The 16,152-nt window shown below is 34.8% G+C and overlaps 1 protein-coding gene across 12 annotated transcripts in view; it reads right to left on the bottom strand.

The window, feature by feature from the left end:
* Positions 1–16,152, bottom strand: part of LOC140788248 (histone-lysine N-methyltransferase ATXR7-like) — a 32,972-nt gene that overhangs the window by 16,249 nt on the left and 571 nt on the right. For 5 of the 12 annotated variants that reach the window (XM_073137438.1, XM_073137432.1, XM_073137461.1 and 2 more), the window contains exons 2-11: positions 12,851–13,370; positions 12,532–12,654; positions 11,950–12,249; positions 9,013–9,273; positions 7,919–8,015; positions 7,454–7,830; positions 6,679–7,312; positions 6,186–6,508; positions 5,973–6,095; positions 5,809–5,889 (exon numbers count right to left, since the gene is read on the bottom strand). In XM_073137438.1, coding sequence (XP_072993539.1) covers positions 5,809–5,889; positions 5,973–6,095; positions 6,186–6,508; positions 6,679–7,312; positions 7,454–7,830; positions 7,919–8,015; positions 9,013–9,273; positions 11,950–12,249; positions 12,532–12,654; positions 12,851–13,370 — 2,839 coding nt within the window. The remainder of the gene's footprint in view (positions 1–5,808; positions 5,890–5,972; positions 6,096–6,185; positions 6,509–6,678; positions 7,313–7,453; positions 7,831–7,918; positions 8,016–9,012; positions 9,274–11,949; positions 12,250–12,531; positions 12,655–12,850; positions 13,371–16,152) is intronic. The other 7 variants (XM_073137510.1, XM_073137493.1, XM_073137477.1 and 4 more) reach the window with 7 other exon arrangements.

Below are 16,152 nucleotides of genomic sequence, written 5' to 3' on the forward strand. Positions count from 1 at the left end.
TCTCTCTGTCTCTCTCTCTCTCTCGCTGTCTCTCTCTCTCTCGTTCTCTCTCTGTTAATCTTAAATTTAAACTTTTGTTAGTTATTTTAATTCTAATTATGCGATAAATTGTTAGTTATTTTAATTCTAATTAGTGTGATAAACTTTTACTTTAGATGTATCAATAATATATATATATATTTATTTATTTATTTATTTTGCCGTGTCCGTGTCCTATATTTTCAAAATTTGCCGTGTCCCCGTGTCTGTATCGTGTCGTGTCCATGTCCCATGTCTATGTCTGTGCTTCATTGACAGGCACATGTATCAGTGCAATTTCTTCTTTAGGAAATTAATCTTAAGTCAATTACTTTTATTATACATTTGCTATTTATGGTGTTCAAGATTATATTTATTATTTTTTGCAATTGTTTAGTGTTATTTGCTTATTGTCATTTATAATGTTTATATATATGACAACTTTTAACTCAGTTAGGATTAATGAAGAAATGAAAATTTATGAAATTTATCTTCAATATGAGTTTTAGGTGTGAAATCCTAGTTGAGAATGGAAGTGTGAAACCCCATTTATTCTCTTTCTAATCATCATCAATTTTAAAATCCTAACGATGTTTCACATCATTTTAGTATTAGAGCAACAATTTTTTAAAATTTAAATCTACTTCAAACCACCTATTCTACCTTCATCTCCCATTAATCTACCCATGCTACCTATCTTCCCCAACTTCCTCACTATTTCCATCGGGTACAGACAGGCCTGCCTCATAGGTTCTATGTCGCTCTGCATTTGTCCTTCGTTTGATCACTTGCATCACAAATGTCGGATCATCGCAAACGCCTCGTGACTTGTACTTTTCTTGATATTTCAACAAATCATTTTTCCCTAATCCTCCTAATAAATCCTAACTATCCAAAAACTATCCAAGCCTATCTCAAAGTTTGAATTTTAAATTTTTGTCCAAAATACCATAATTCTCTCACTTTCTCCAAATCATTAAACTCAAACCAACCTAAACCTAAACCAACTCAGCTCTCATCCACCCAATCTGACTTGTTAACCATAACCCCAACCTCATTCTCACCTGTTAATCTTAAGTCATCTTTAACCTCAACATATCTAAGCCTACCATAACCCCAACTCTATTCCTTCCTTCACCAGATTCCCCATAGCAAGCAACTTCTCCATTGATGTCGAAGCCGCCAGTATCGCTCTGTACCATCGCTAACGCCATCTTCTTTGAACTCCACAATCTGTTGTCGTATGCTTGTAGACACCAACACCCGTCCACCGCCGTCGCGTCCCTATCAACTTCTTTCGTCTTTGTGATCGATACCCTTTCTAAAACGAAGGACAAGTCTTGACATCAGAAAGATTTGAGTGTGAAACCCTAGTTTGAGGGTGAAGGTGTGAAACCTATCCCTAAGCATGATGATACTTGGCTTGACTAAAGTGACTAGGAATGATAAGAACCAGACAGTACACTACTCGAAGTCACAATACACTACTAGAGCAGTACGAGGAAAGTCACAGTACACTACTTGAAGTCACTAAGGACAAATCTTACCATTAAGAAGATTTCAGTATGAAACTCTAGCTTGAGGATGGAGGCGTGAATCCTATCTTTGAATATGATGATATTTGGTTTAATCAAAGTGACTTGGGAGTGACAAAAAATTATGGGACTAGAGCAAAACGAATGCTACGGAGGATGCACTCGACAGAGTCAAGTTCTCTCCCACTCGGAGAGAATGGTGTGGATATTAGTAATATATTACATAGGCACAGGCATCAGTGCAATTCCTCATTCAAGGAATTATGATGTACCTTGCTAGTCTTTTCTTATTGCATTAGTTATTTATTTTTATTAAAATAATTTTCTGTAAGTCGCGTTCAAACGCGGAAGAGGACGCGTTCGAATGCCTTTGCTAACACCTGCATCAGTTCGCAAAAACAGAGAACGTGAAATGTGCATTCGAACGCGGTCGGGCACGTTCGAACGCCCGCATGCGAACGCCTGCATCAGTTTGCATCCACAGAGAATGTTGTTTGTGCGTTCGAACGCGGTCGACCCCGTTCGAACGCGATCGACGGGAGTCCACTAGAATTAGAGTCAATAATTATTATTTTGGTTTGTTGGCTAGCCTCTATAAAGGTATAGATGGCAGCCAAAATTATTATGTTAAGTGAATATTTGTTTCTATCCTCCTCTATCCTTTCTAGTCTCTCTACCATAATCTCCCTCCTCCCACTTCACCAACCAGCTACCTCTACCGTTGGCAAGGTCTCATCTATCTTCTAATCTCCCTCGTCTGTCAAGTCCTCCCTCCTCCTTGGAATCTCAATCATTTATTCCCCTTTGTTCTTATCCCTTAAATTGCATCAATCATCCATCCTCATCTTTATTATCATCCATAATCCTAACATCCACTCCACCCGTCACCACCACCATCATCCCACTCTATCGTGTTTTCATCCCGGTTGCAGTTCAAATCTATGAAGGGCGTAAATACGAAAAATATAGATCAGGAAGTTACGGATCGATCAACCTTGGTTTCGTAATTTTATGACTACGAGAGAATATTTGGTGAATACTTTTCCTCGGTTGCGCGGATTGCTTCCTGCAATCAATCCAGATCTTGAAGGGATCGTTCCGTAACCTATCAAATTAATCTTAAGTCATTTTATTATACATTTGTTATTTATTGTGTTTAGGGTGTTATTTACTTATTATCATTTATAAAGTCTATATATAAGCCAGTTTTTTACTTAGTCGGGATTAATAAAGAAATGAATTTTTTTAGATTGATCTCCAATATGAGTTTTGAATGTGAAACCCTAGTTAAGAATGAAAGTAAGTTTTAAATGTGAAACCCTAGTTGAGAATGAAGGTATGCAATCAAAGGGTGAAAACAGATCAGTTAAGGCTCAACCCACATCTAAATCCATATTTTTTTTATCCGGATATTGATTCAGATACGGATATTTGATAGATAACAAAACTTAAAACTATATCCTACCTAAACGAATAACTTTTAAATACGGATCAGATAATTTTCGAATAAAGAATCGAATGTTAAATAAATTATAACTTTTCTTTTGGAAACAATTAACACAAAATATTAAGAGTTTCAAACAAACAAATTTTTTGAATATCAAATATATATAAAAATTTAGCAAAATCAATCTCTACAAATAATATAGAACACATCATTAGTAACAATATTAATATTCACAATTTAAATAAGCAAACTAAAAAGTACAAATCATTCAAGAAAAATGCAAATAAACGGATATACAATATTTGTATCCATTTTTGAAAATTATATTCAACCCATACCCAAATTTTTTTTAAAAATCTTACTCGTATCCACATCCGGGTCGGATAGAAAATTTTTACCCGAATCTGATCAGAATCGAGTCAGGTAACGGGTCAGGCCAAAATTAATCTGACCCATTTTCACCCTAAATGAAACCTCATTTATTCTCTTTCTAACCATCATCGTTCTTAGAATCCTGACAATCTCGTTGTTTCACATCAGAGGCATTTAAGTTATATCACATAAACTCGATCTAATGTCCAAACTAAACTGCACTATCTTTTCCATCAACCAATCTATTATAGCAAATGATCTATACAAAAAATTTAAACCTAACCATTCTGCTAGCTATAGTATAGGCTTCCAACTGGAACTTCAATCTTCAAAATATCAAGAGAAGCACATGTCGTGTAACATTCCTATAAATAGCTCATCAAATGTGTATAGTAAGAGCTTGCATCGTAAAAAATTAATAAAAGCAGAAATAATTTAGTAATATTATGAAAAGAAAAAACAAACTATTCTACTTGGAACTTGCAAACACCTTTCTTTGATCCATCTTTTTTCATCAGCTTCTCAACGTGTAATTTTAATAAGAAATTTGATATTATTCTCATTCCTTTATACATGTGGTTAGATAGTCACTCTTGTCTTTCATACACAAAAACATTCACAATATGGCCCCTAAGGGCCTAACAATTAACAACTATCATAAAAGGAAAAAAGAAAAACTCTCTACCATCACTACCTGCATTACCAAAAAGTGTGCAATTTGTGCATTATGAATATCTCAATAACACAGTAAACAAATATGAGTAACTCCTGACTTTACATAACTACTAACAATCAAAGGACAAGCAAAACTAGACTCGTGGCAAAACTAGTTGACTCTTTTGATAACAACCTAATCATATGGTCTCTGCATCCCCCTGTGATTGAGTCTATGTTTATCAGTGTTACTTTTTGCTCCTCTGATAAACCTTTTACTTTACTAAGTTCTATTGCTTGCTGAGACCTTCGCATACACATGCAGGGAGATACTTTAAATCAATTATAGGAAAAAGTAACCAAAGTAGGATAGGAGAAGTAAAGCCACAGGGAAACTACATCATAAGACCTTCGCATACACATGCAGGGAGATACTTTAAATCAATTATAGGAAAAAGTAACCAAAGTAGGATAGGAGAAGTAAAGCCACAGGGAAACTACATCATAAGTAATAACCATTCATATTAAGTGTGCAAAGATGCATTAATTAGCAATATTCAACAAGATCATTGACTTAGCAGATAACTAATGCAGTTACTTACAATGTTCACATGGAAAATTAGCCATGTAAAATAGCATGAGTATGGATCCAACGACTTAAACTTGCATACTTGGAATCTCATCCCCGGAATGTTATCTTATGAAATTTATTAATCTAAGATTCATGCATCGTCCTGAATCCTACACTTGGAATCCTATCCAAATAGGATGCTATAATATAGAAATGTACTGAATCAGCAAAGTGCTATTTCACATGAGAATGAGCCATTTTGTGCCAACTGGATGGTCAGCATGTATCATGCCAATGGCTAATCATCACTCCTACTCCATTGGGATGACAACCGTTGCTACGAAGTTCAGCAACATTGCATTATCAAACCAACCAGAAATAAATAGCATCATAACATGTGAACCTTGAAGGGCTTTGTCAAGGATCATGTAACAAGTTCGTAATAAAACGATCTGATCCTCAATAGAAGTCAAAGCACTGAGAAGTACAAAAGAGATTGATTTTATCTTTCTTGCAAAGAGAATTCATTATTAATATTCTTTCAAACTAGATGTAATGCAGATGGTGGATTTAGAAAAGATCTATTCTCCCTATCTATCTAATGCATTGTGTAAGAGAGAATCAAGCAACCCCAAACCCAAAAAGTGTTTTTTTCTTTCAATTTCTAGACATAATTTCGATGCAAAAAAGGCACCAAAAATGGTATGAGAAAGTGTTCAAGTCAATGGCATTCAACTCTTTCTGGACTGCTTCAAATGCAATACTCATACCTCTATATTATTTCACAATTCCAATTCAAGCATCACATCCACAAAATTGTGCACCTCTAAGTTCCAATGCATTAGGCAGATTGAGTTAAGAGGTTGAGTAAAGAATACATTACTACCAGACGGATTGTATATAAGGAAAATAGAGTAGCTGTGAGACTTCAACAAATTAAAACTGAAAACCTAGCAAGTCACTTAATTTTATGCCGGTAGATGCTGATTGTATAAAATTTAAATCCAGCCAAAAATTAATTTTAAGAAGATTCATAATAGTTAAAAGAATTCAAGAGCAATGTAATGTGAGGTTAACAGTTTTTAGTTAGAATCCAGGCTACAGAATATTGGGTTATACTGGTTAAGCACATTACATTTAAAGCTAACCAACTTATGATCGTGCAAAGTAATAGTTACATTAGACTATGAAAGTTTTAATTCTTCGCTCACCACATAACCATTATCCAACCTAAAGAGGTAATTGCTTCCAATTCCAATCTTTTCGTACTGATGCTCACGTATGTCTGCTATCTGCATGTGAAAAACAGCCAAGATATTGAATAAAACATAAACATCACAAGATAAAATGTGAACAGGAAAATAGAAGGATTTACCTGACTGCGGATCAATTCACCTACATATTCGATTACAAAATCTTGAGCTTTGATTGGCTCAAGTGCCACAAGCCCCCAATCATGAATCTTGCTCCTCTGGAAACATAATCTCTTTTTTCTTGCCTATAAAGAGTAAATGTATGAGTAAATCCAGAAAATATGGCGATAAACTAAAATAAACATATGATAACATAACTTTATAGTTTATATAACCTTCAATTGAGGGACTTTTAATAAGTCAACACCTTCTACAGCTGCCTGAAGTTTGCGCAGCTTCACCCTACTGTTTCTTGCAGAATGACCCTTATGACTGGAACTGTTGAACAAGCTAGTTTCAGGACCAAAACAAATGGTCTGAAAACGAATTCCTCTAATGCTAGCCCTGTCAGAAGGAAGAGCATTCTTTGACCATTCACACCACTCCCATCCATTGATAGAAGCTCGAGCACAGCCATCTGACTTGGGGCACGGTACAGAAAGTTTAACTTTCCATTCTGCCACATGTGTATGCTTTCTTTTCTTAACAGAATTTGCTGCTGATAATTTAAAAGCATTAAAAGGTGCTAATTAATCAATTCCCATCTTCTTTTGGGAATTAGATATGCTTTTTTTGTTGACAAAGTTAATAAATGTAAAGTATGAAGAAGAAAGCCATCTCAGTAGGCTGAGACCTTACAACATTTACATACAGAACAAAAGAACTTACAATTCCGGATTCTACTGGAAGAGACTGATGCTGCTGGCTCTTTCTGGATGCTCAAATCACAACCACAATTTTGCACACTTGCATTCTTGTTGAAATCTAAAGTTTCTGCCAACTTAAGTGTAGTATTATCAGAAGGTACTTCTTTAAAAGGATCACTGTTAAGAGATGCAACATGATTAGAAAAAATTTGCAATTCAAAATCCTTTTTCACCCTCCCCACTGTGATACTCCTCAGAATATGTTTTCTTTTCAGACTTAATGTACAATCATCAGCCGTATTATCTTCAATTGTGCCTTGAGAATGCAGCTTACTTGCCAAATATTCCACCTTTCTCGATATTAAATCTTGTGAATCCATTTTCATTATCCTGGGTCCGTGCTTGGATTTACGCATCTTCTGACCTCCTGAGAGGTCCATAGTTTTCCGCGCTTGGACATTTTCTCGCAGACAATGTGATGAAAACCTAGAAATTTTCCTGCCAATTCTTTTCTTCTGATGATATGTATACTTTCTTGAAAATGAGGGTGACTCAACTAATGCAGAGCAATTCAATTGAATTTTGTTTTCTCTAAGTTTCACTGATGTACCAGATGAATCAGAGACATTCCCTTGATGACCACAAAATGAGGCATTCTGGAACAAATGCATGTAAGAAACTAGATTGGTAAAGGTCAAAATAAGAATACTCCTCATTAGCAATAATGTGAATAGCATGATAAGAAGTGGAAGGCATTATATGTAAAATCCCAAACAGCAAAAGCTTGAAAACCATACCTCAAGTGAGTTATTCAGGTTCCACCTGTTGCTGGTTAGATGATGCACACTAGAATCATGGTTTCCCGAAACATTCCATAGGGCAATGCATTTATAAATATCATCAAAAAGAAGAGAAATCCACTCACTGAGAACTTCATCGTGTAGCTTCTGCCGGCAAAACGCCAAGGTTACATACTTTGTTGTTGGTGGAGTAAGCTCATCTGACTGTAAAGGTCGAAAATTTGTTTCCTCAACTATGATCATAGAGACAGACGACTCCTCTGACCCAGGAGGAGGTGATTCTTCATTATATTCATTATGAAACCCAGTTGAAATGGGTATACCCAACCTTTCAAAGGAACTCGCATAACTGGTAGAGAAAGAACCTGGTGCCGCTGGCCAGAAAGTGGAAGGGAAAATGGGGATCAATTGAAGTCTACCCTCTAGTTAGACAAATATCAGGGGAAATATGAAAAATATTACCAGGAAACTGCAGCACTTTACCAGCAACCATTACAATGGGACAGGGCATTTCTCTTGGATGATTGTATCCACTTAATGTAGGACAGTTCTCCTGCAACTAGAAGAAATATTCAATCATTCTCAGTTTGGTTTGATGTATTTAAACCTGCATTTCTAAGTGAACATAATCTGAAAATATTTTATATGAATTCCATAAAGTAGTCTCTTCAATCTCCATGTACCAATCTAGATACATATACTGTATTTTGACAAACTCTCAAATTGAGTAGATGTCAAAACACGGTTTCTCAACCTTCAGTGGGAAAGAAAGTAAGAGGTATGAATCTAAAATTGCTGCTTGTGCTGGTTTCTCTTCCAGAGCAATAAGTGCAATATCTGCAAGCACATCCAAAGAAACAGGCCCTATATACAAGCAAATAGATAAGCTTTACGGCTATGTCAGTTTCCATAGCTAGCAAATGTTTTAGCATATTACATTCCAGTAGTCCGCTTATGCAGAAAACAGGCAACATATCCAAGTGAAGCAGAGGACACCCTGTAAGAATGCAACTAACAAGATTTTGACTCTATGGAGACAAAGACAGGCAAGCACATATAGTAAACCTCAAATATCAAAGCAATTGAATAGAAGACATTATCACTATTACACTGCGATTCGTTCTGTTTAACTCTATAAATCATCTATTTTATCATTCTGGGGAGTGCACGCCAATTTTCTTTCTTCGAAAGTCAACTTTTCTAGAAATTGCAAAATTTAAGGAAATAGCATGAAAAGAGCATGCACAGTTAAGATATATGAGATTTCATAGTTAAATCACAGTATCAAACAATGTAGAAAATAAATTTGCATATGAATTGAGATATAAACAATTAGGTATTAAACCACTGACATAAGGCTAAAAAAAGAAGCGGAAGGAAAAGCTCAGATGAGTGGCAATTACCACAATAATCATAAGTGATGTTTAGACAAGAATTGATGCAACTCTATATCTTCAACAAGAAAGATTTAATAAAGGAGAAAAGCTTTAAGTAAACGGTCATATGCCAGAAGTAGCCATGGTTAACAAACATACTGTTTTGTTGGAAAAACTGACCTTATTTGGAATATTTTCTACTGCCAAGCATAAAATATTTGTAAGTTCTTCTTTAATAACACTCTCAAAATATTCAAACAAAGAATCTTTTGCTGATACAAATAGCGCATTCTCCACATTTTTCTGAATATCAGCAATGGCGCCAGAAAATAAATTAGCATGTGATACACTATGAATCTTTGTCTTCACTTTGTATGTAACCATCTCAATAGAGCAGGGCAGTTTTGGTGGATGATGATAATCACTAACATCAATTATTTCCTGCAATTAAAATTAAACTCCAATCATGTTATATTTTAGATTAATGTAGTAAAATGATGCATATTAAATTACTATTTACAACCAAAATTCTAGGAAACCTTCACAGAATAGAGTGTCAGCTTCCATAAATACCACATTCGATATATTTCATTCTATTTATGCGGCAAGTAGGCAACATACTGAAGATTAAAACTTAAAAGGTTTTGAGTCTGTCTAGACAAGACAAGCGAGCACGAAAAGAGTGGCATAAGTAAGCCCGCTCTCTTGTCTCCCGAGTCAAAAGTTGTCAAGAGTCTAGGGGAACGGTAGAAATTTTGTTATAGAGTAAATGGGCAGAGCTCAGATAACTGTACAAGTTCAGAGCAATAACAACAACATGCAGACTACGGATAGATGAAATTTTCAAAGTTGAATAAAAGAATGCTGAAAAGAATAGAGGCATATAGAAGTTCAGATTTAAACAACCCATTGCTAATCAAATAAAACAATAAAAGGAGGAATGAGGAAATGTTTAGCTAAGTGACAGATCAAACGGCAAAAACAGGTGATGTCCAGATAATAATTGATGTAGCTTTATCTCTCCAACAATATTCGATAAAAGGAAGAAACATTAAAACTAAAAGATCATATGCTAGAAGAGCAAACATGGCAAGTATGACTCATTGGTAAAAGTTACCTTATTTACATTATTTTCTATTGCCAAGAAGGGATGGTAATGCCGAAGGTACGTGCCGTCTCAATCTTTGTCACTGAACGACAAGGGACGTGCTGATCGACAGGCCCCTCATGCCACTGACACGTATTGGCATGCCTCTGGCACACATCTAATAAAATTTTAAGGGTATTTAGAGATATTTTTAATGTCTTCGATATAACTATCATTAATTTTTTATTTAAATATATGTATTAAAGCATACATCAGAGTATTTATTCTTACATTATTTTTGTAAATTGCTTATTTTACTAAAGATATAGTAATAAACAAATAGAAACATTATTCAACACATAATATGATTGAATACATTCATTTCGATAGAAGTTTAATTATTATGAAATTTTACAAATTACACCCTATATTTTACCTATTTTATAATTCACACTACGTCTTTAAGAATTTTGTAACCCAACTCTTCTTTTTTCTATAATTTCTATTTAACACCCTGAATTAACTCAAAGGAATATTCAGATATAATATACTAAATATTTTATAAAATACCCAACACACCTTACTCTCTCCTTCATCCTCTCATTCTCTCTTATCTTTCCCATAAAATTGGTAGAAGATGAGGGGGAAGAAAGAAAAAAAAGATAGGGGAGATGAGAAAAGGTGGTGGCAGTGGTGACCATGGGAGGAGGTGGTTGGGGAAAAGATAAAAGAAGATGATGCAGTGGTAGAGAAAAATGGTATAGAGGTGTGAGTACTTTGGTTAATGTTAGTTAGTCAAAATAACATCAAGATATTAAATAAAAATTATAGGAGAAAATGAGTGGGCAGGTTACAAAATACTCAAAGAAGGGGTGTGAATTATAAAATTAAAAAAATGTAGGGTGTGATTTGTAAAATTCCCTAATAAATAAATCAATATCTAATTAAACATAATACATAGTTAATATAACATGTTCCTATATCAATTTTGACTCAATTTGAAAGAATTCGACATATTAATTTTAGATATTTTAAAATTTGAAGAAAATCTAATAATAATAAAACTTTAGCTAAAAATTATAAAATTTGGGTTAAAATCAACTTAGATAGAGTTAATATAATATGTTAATGTACCAATTTTGATCCATTTTGAATATAAATTTAGGAGAAGTTTTGGGGGGGATAAAGTTATCGCTTCGATTCTGTATTTAAAGAGTATTTTTCATAGATCTGGCAGCAAAATGCTATATCTATGTAGAAAGATGCTTAGAAATAATAGATTTAGCCAAAATTGAGCTACATCTATCATTTGTACACCCCAACTAATTTTTAAAGTGTAAAATAATATAATAAAAAACCAATGTCGACAGGCATAGGTCGGCATGACAGTGCATGTCGACACAAGTCGGCACAGCCCAGCACGGGTCTGTGCCACTAGCACAATCCATTTCAAGTGCCCTCCATCGGCACTACCATCTTTGCTGCCAAGCATAATAGATTTGTCTGTTTCTCTTTAATATATGCCAAATATTCAAACAAAGAAGCTTTTACTGACACAAATAGTGCACTTTCCACACCTTGCCATACATCACTTCAGGCACTAGAAAATATATTGGTGCTACACTAATATGCTTTGTCTTCACTTGATCCGCAGCAAAACTAATTTTTGAAGTTAATAGTGAGTAAGAAGAAATATCTACACTTCTCACTTCATGTTCAAACACAGGTGGAAACTTCATCTCACTAAGAGAAGTTTTTGACTTTAGAACTACTCGGAAAACTATTAGTAGATGAAAATACGTAACACAAAAATAGTCAACAAGACAAAGACTGATAATAAAAAAACATAGCGATTTACTTCATGTAACAGGAAAGAGGAAATAAACGACCTTTTTTGCTACTAAACAAGACTCACAATCATAATTTTAGTGTAGAAAATTAGATAGCAAAACCAGAAATAAACTCAATATAGAAAAATCATAATAACAGAAACTTTTCTTTCTTAATATTGAATATCTTATCTATCTCACCTCAGTACTGAGTTCTAGCCTAAGTTTCTTCTGGGCTATCTTTGAGCCAAAAATCTCAGGCGTGATGTTACTGATAATTTCATCAATTAACACCCGACGAGCAGATTTCATTATTGCAGAATGCAGCTGAAAAGAGATATCCTGAGATATGGTATTTATGGAACTAATTAAAGAATCATTATAAAATCTGGTAACCCCAGATTTTAGGGAAGCTTTGGATGTACTCTGCATGCCTCTGCCCCATAGATCAATCAACATTGCAAGAGTAATTGGGCCAAATTTGTTATTCACATGGTATATCTGCAGAAATATGAAATATTACGAGATTAGATAGAAGGTAGAAGGTAGAACGTAGAACAATTAAAATATGAACTGTCACCTTGAAAAAAGAAACGGAAAAACTTTCAGTTGGAAAGAGCCAAGAGGCGGGCTTGAACAATGTAACTTTTAAGAAAAGAGAAAAGAAAAGGAAAAAATTTAGTTGGAAAGAGCTAAGAGGCGGGCATGAACAGTGTACCTTTTAAGAAAAGAACAATATCCTATTCCTATCATGCCTCTCAAAATCAATTAATATGTTCTTACCATCAAGGAATCACGAAGATAATTGTTATGATGCCAAAAACGAAGTTCTGCAAGAGAATGTGGTCCATGTCTTCTACCTTCCTCGTCATGAAAAATCCAGCACAACTCTTCGCTTGATGATGACTGATTCAAAAAAACTCACTAATCAGATTAATGTTTACAAGTATAAGAACATTCTAGCAGTTAAGAAATGGGCATTAGAATATTAACAGGTTTAATAACAATGCTGCAAATACAAATAAAGTATCCATTTACCAGCAAAGAACAGCATATATCTGTAACCGCTAGCAGATTATTTTAAGGTAATTTTTGTGCTTACATTTTGCAGTTTCAAACCTTTAGCTCCATAAGCATCATCATGTTGGGATCGTACTTGTTGTTTCAGAAGTAAAAGTGAATTGTCAACAAGATACCCCTGTTCAGAGAATTCAGTCCAATGGCTGGAAGCCTGACTTGATTCATTCTGCTTTGAAGTTGAAGAAGCAACATGTTCACTATGGAATTGCCTTAAAATTTTCAAAGGTCTATGATTCTCATCTACCATAGGACAATTTGGAAGATTTTCAGGCAGGAGCCCAGTAGATAAACCCTCAAATAACTGTTTCGGGAAGTAAGGCCCACAATACTGGCCATGCTTATTAATGTATGTACATCCATCCCGAGGAAAGAACTGAGAATATCGACCACCACTTCTGTTCTGGCCTCCTCTACTACTCACTGTGTATCGCTGCCACCTCTCACAGTTCCTACTTGTGGACTGAAAATTTCCTATTCTTGCAACATATGAGCTGGTTGTGTCCATTGGGATACTAGATGGCTGATTAGACTCATCTGAAAAACTGATCAGATAATTCCAAATGAAATTAGAACATGCAAACACAAATAGTTAAGAGGAAGGAGCAGAAAAGGAAAAAGAAAACAAAGCATAAAGTGTTTGAATGAGCAGAAAGACAGAAACTAAAAGTTGAATTCAAAATTTGAATATGCATTCTTCAGAATGACAATCAAAGGCCGTGAAAGTTTACATCCTGGACAAACAGGTCTAAACACATCCTTTAATTGCTAACTTGCAGTCATCAACAAAATTATTCTAATAAAATCAAATTTAGAGCAATAATTTGTAATAAATAAAAGAAACCATTGAGGTAGCCACTGTTTATAGCTTACCTGAGCAGCAATGAACTTGCATGGAAGCCTAGGATCTTATGCATTTCAGGCTAAACACCTCCTATTTTCTACCTTTAGTTACATAGTCCACATGTTTGAAGGTGTAAGAAGCAAAGCCTTATCTCCTTTTAATTAAAATGCACAAATTTTGAAGTCATAGAGTAACACTGAGAAATACAAATTTAAAGAAAAGCATAAAAGGATAAAGTAAGAGCAAGAATTTTGAATGTTAAGAGAAGGGCTATGCTGTTCCACATAGACATGTTTTATGAAACACTGGCCTCTGAATAAACAACTATGATGTTCCACATAGACATGTTTTATGAAAAATTTATTTATTTATTTATCACTTGAATAGTAGAATACTAACATCTGACGTGCATGCAAATGTCAATAACCAAAGCACATGCAACATGTTTTATGAAAAATAATTAACCCATTTATCACGTGAATAGTAGAATGCTGACATCTGACATGCATGCAAATAAGTCAACAACAAAAGCAAAATTAGGCGCCTTCACTAAGTGATATCAACCAAAAATGATAATATACAAGGATGACAACAGAGGTACTAGTTGAATGCACAAACACACATTGGCATATCTTCATGCAAAATTCCATACAGGCATATATGCATAAACATATTTATATCATGGATGGGCAGAGAGACAATGGGAATCTTAAGTGTTGCCGGATAACAATTATGATCATGATAGCATAAATAGAGGGAGAACAAAGGAAAGTATCAAAACCAGATAAGGTTTTTCATACTGAAGTATAATGAAGAAATATGAAGTTGCATGCTCAAATAGATACAAGTAAGCATAAAGGAAAAAGATGGTTTCAGCATTATATAATGTGGGACCCCAATTTAAAGAATCAGACGCGGTCAATCTTCAGGATATAGTAACAAGTGCACATTTTCTTTCAACCACCTTATACATGAACGAGTTTTGCAAAGGAAACATCTAAGATGTTGTTTCAGAAGTTAATTCAGCTCTCCACTAAAAGGAAAGCAAATAAAAGCACACATACAATAGAACAGATAGATGCATCTATGTTTTAAATTAATCCATCATAAAAAGAATTAGCAAGTCGGGCACCTCACCAGAAGACAGATGGCCTTATAAGAATCTGATAAAAACATAGCTTACAATGTGTTTTGGCAAAGCCAAGTATCAAAACCATAGATGGCCTATGTGGTAAGCTAGTAGCCATCTACGCACACGTCTAGACTGAAATGCAGTGCATCAAAATTATCTTTCTCATCTTGTGTCAGGTTACTGAGTGTCATTTAACTCATGCATTGCCTAATTGTTTTACGAGCATAATAGAAGGCAACGAGGTGCTAAAAAGAGTATACAAAACTACTGAGGGCATTAAAAAGAATTGTGAGTGATTTAAGGAAAGTAAAAGAAAAAGAAAAAATTCATATTGCCTGGATACGCTTGTATCCACCATTTGCCTATTGAAAACAAACAAGGAAATAAGTAAAAGTATACAAAATGATGTGTTTACCTCTTCTGGCAGGTTTCGGCACCTAGTGAATCCCCTAATATCATCAATTAAAACCATGAAATGGGTAACAATTATAACAGCATGCTTAGATAGTTCTCAAGGCTGAGTTTACATCTATGCGCAAGTTACTGGCAATGGGTTGACTAACATGATAGCAATTTCATTGAATCATATTGAACTTTAAATGGGTCACCCTGACAGTATGTGCAAGTTAGGCTCCAATAATGATAGAAATTACATTGACAGGTACAACGGTGCATACGACAAGAATTGACTTTTATGTACCCAAAAAGAGAAAGAAAGAATTGTCCATGATAACAAACACATCCTGCATGCAAGCCTATGCATGAGTTACTCAACCTTCAGGATCACACCCTGATCCAAACAATTATCATAAATATGCAATAAAAATATTCTGAAAACAACCGTCTCTGTAGTTATTTTACACAAACCATGAGCACAGGAGCCACCATCTAACATGAGTAGAAAGAAGGCATGAGGCATGATCATCTTGGACAATCTTACACCCTGAATAGAGGTAAATTACATTGACAGGTACGACAATGAATACGACAATAGCTGATTTTACACACCCAAAAGAAGCAAAAGAATTTTCCATAATAACAAAAAGATCTTGCATGCAAGCCTATGCATGAGATATTCATGGCCTTTGTGATCACGCTCTGATCAAAACAATTATCATAAATACGTAAAGAAAACGTTATGAACAAAACGATCTCGGCAGTTATTCTAAACAAACCGTGAGCACAAGGATCCACCATCTAACATGACTACAAAGAAGGCATGAGGCACGATAATCCTGGAAGATCGTACACCCTGAATAGAGAGGATGGTGACAGAAGTAGAGGTAAGACGTGACTTGGCATCTTATTACACCAGACATAAAACACAGTTATCTACGTATGAAGCATCAAA

Source organism: Typha latifolia, chromosome 1, assembly GCF_019914945.1.
Source record: "Typha latifolia isolate L0001 chromosome 1, TyphaL0001v2, whole genome shotgun sequence".
NCBI classification, from domain to species: domain Eukaryota; kingdom Viridiplantae; phylum Streptophyta; class Magnoliopsida; order Poales; family Typhaceae; genus Typha; species Typha latifolia.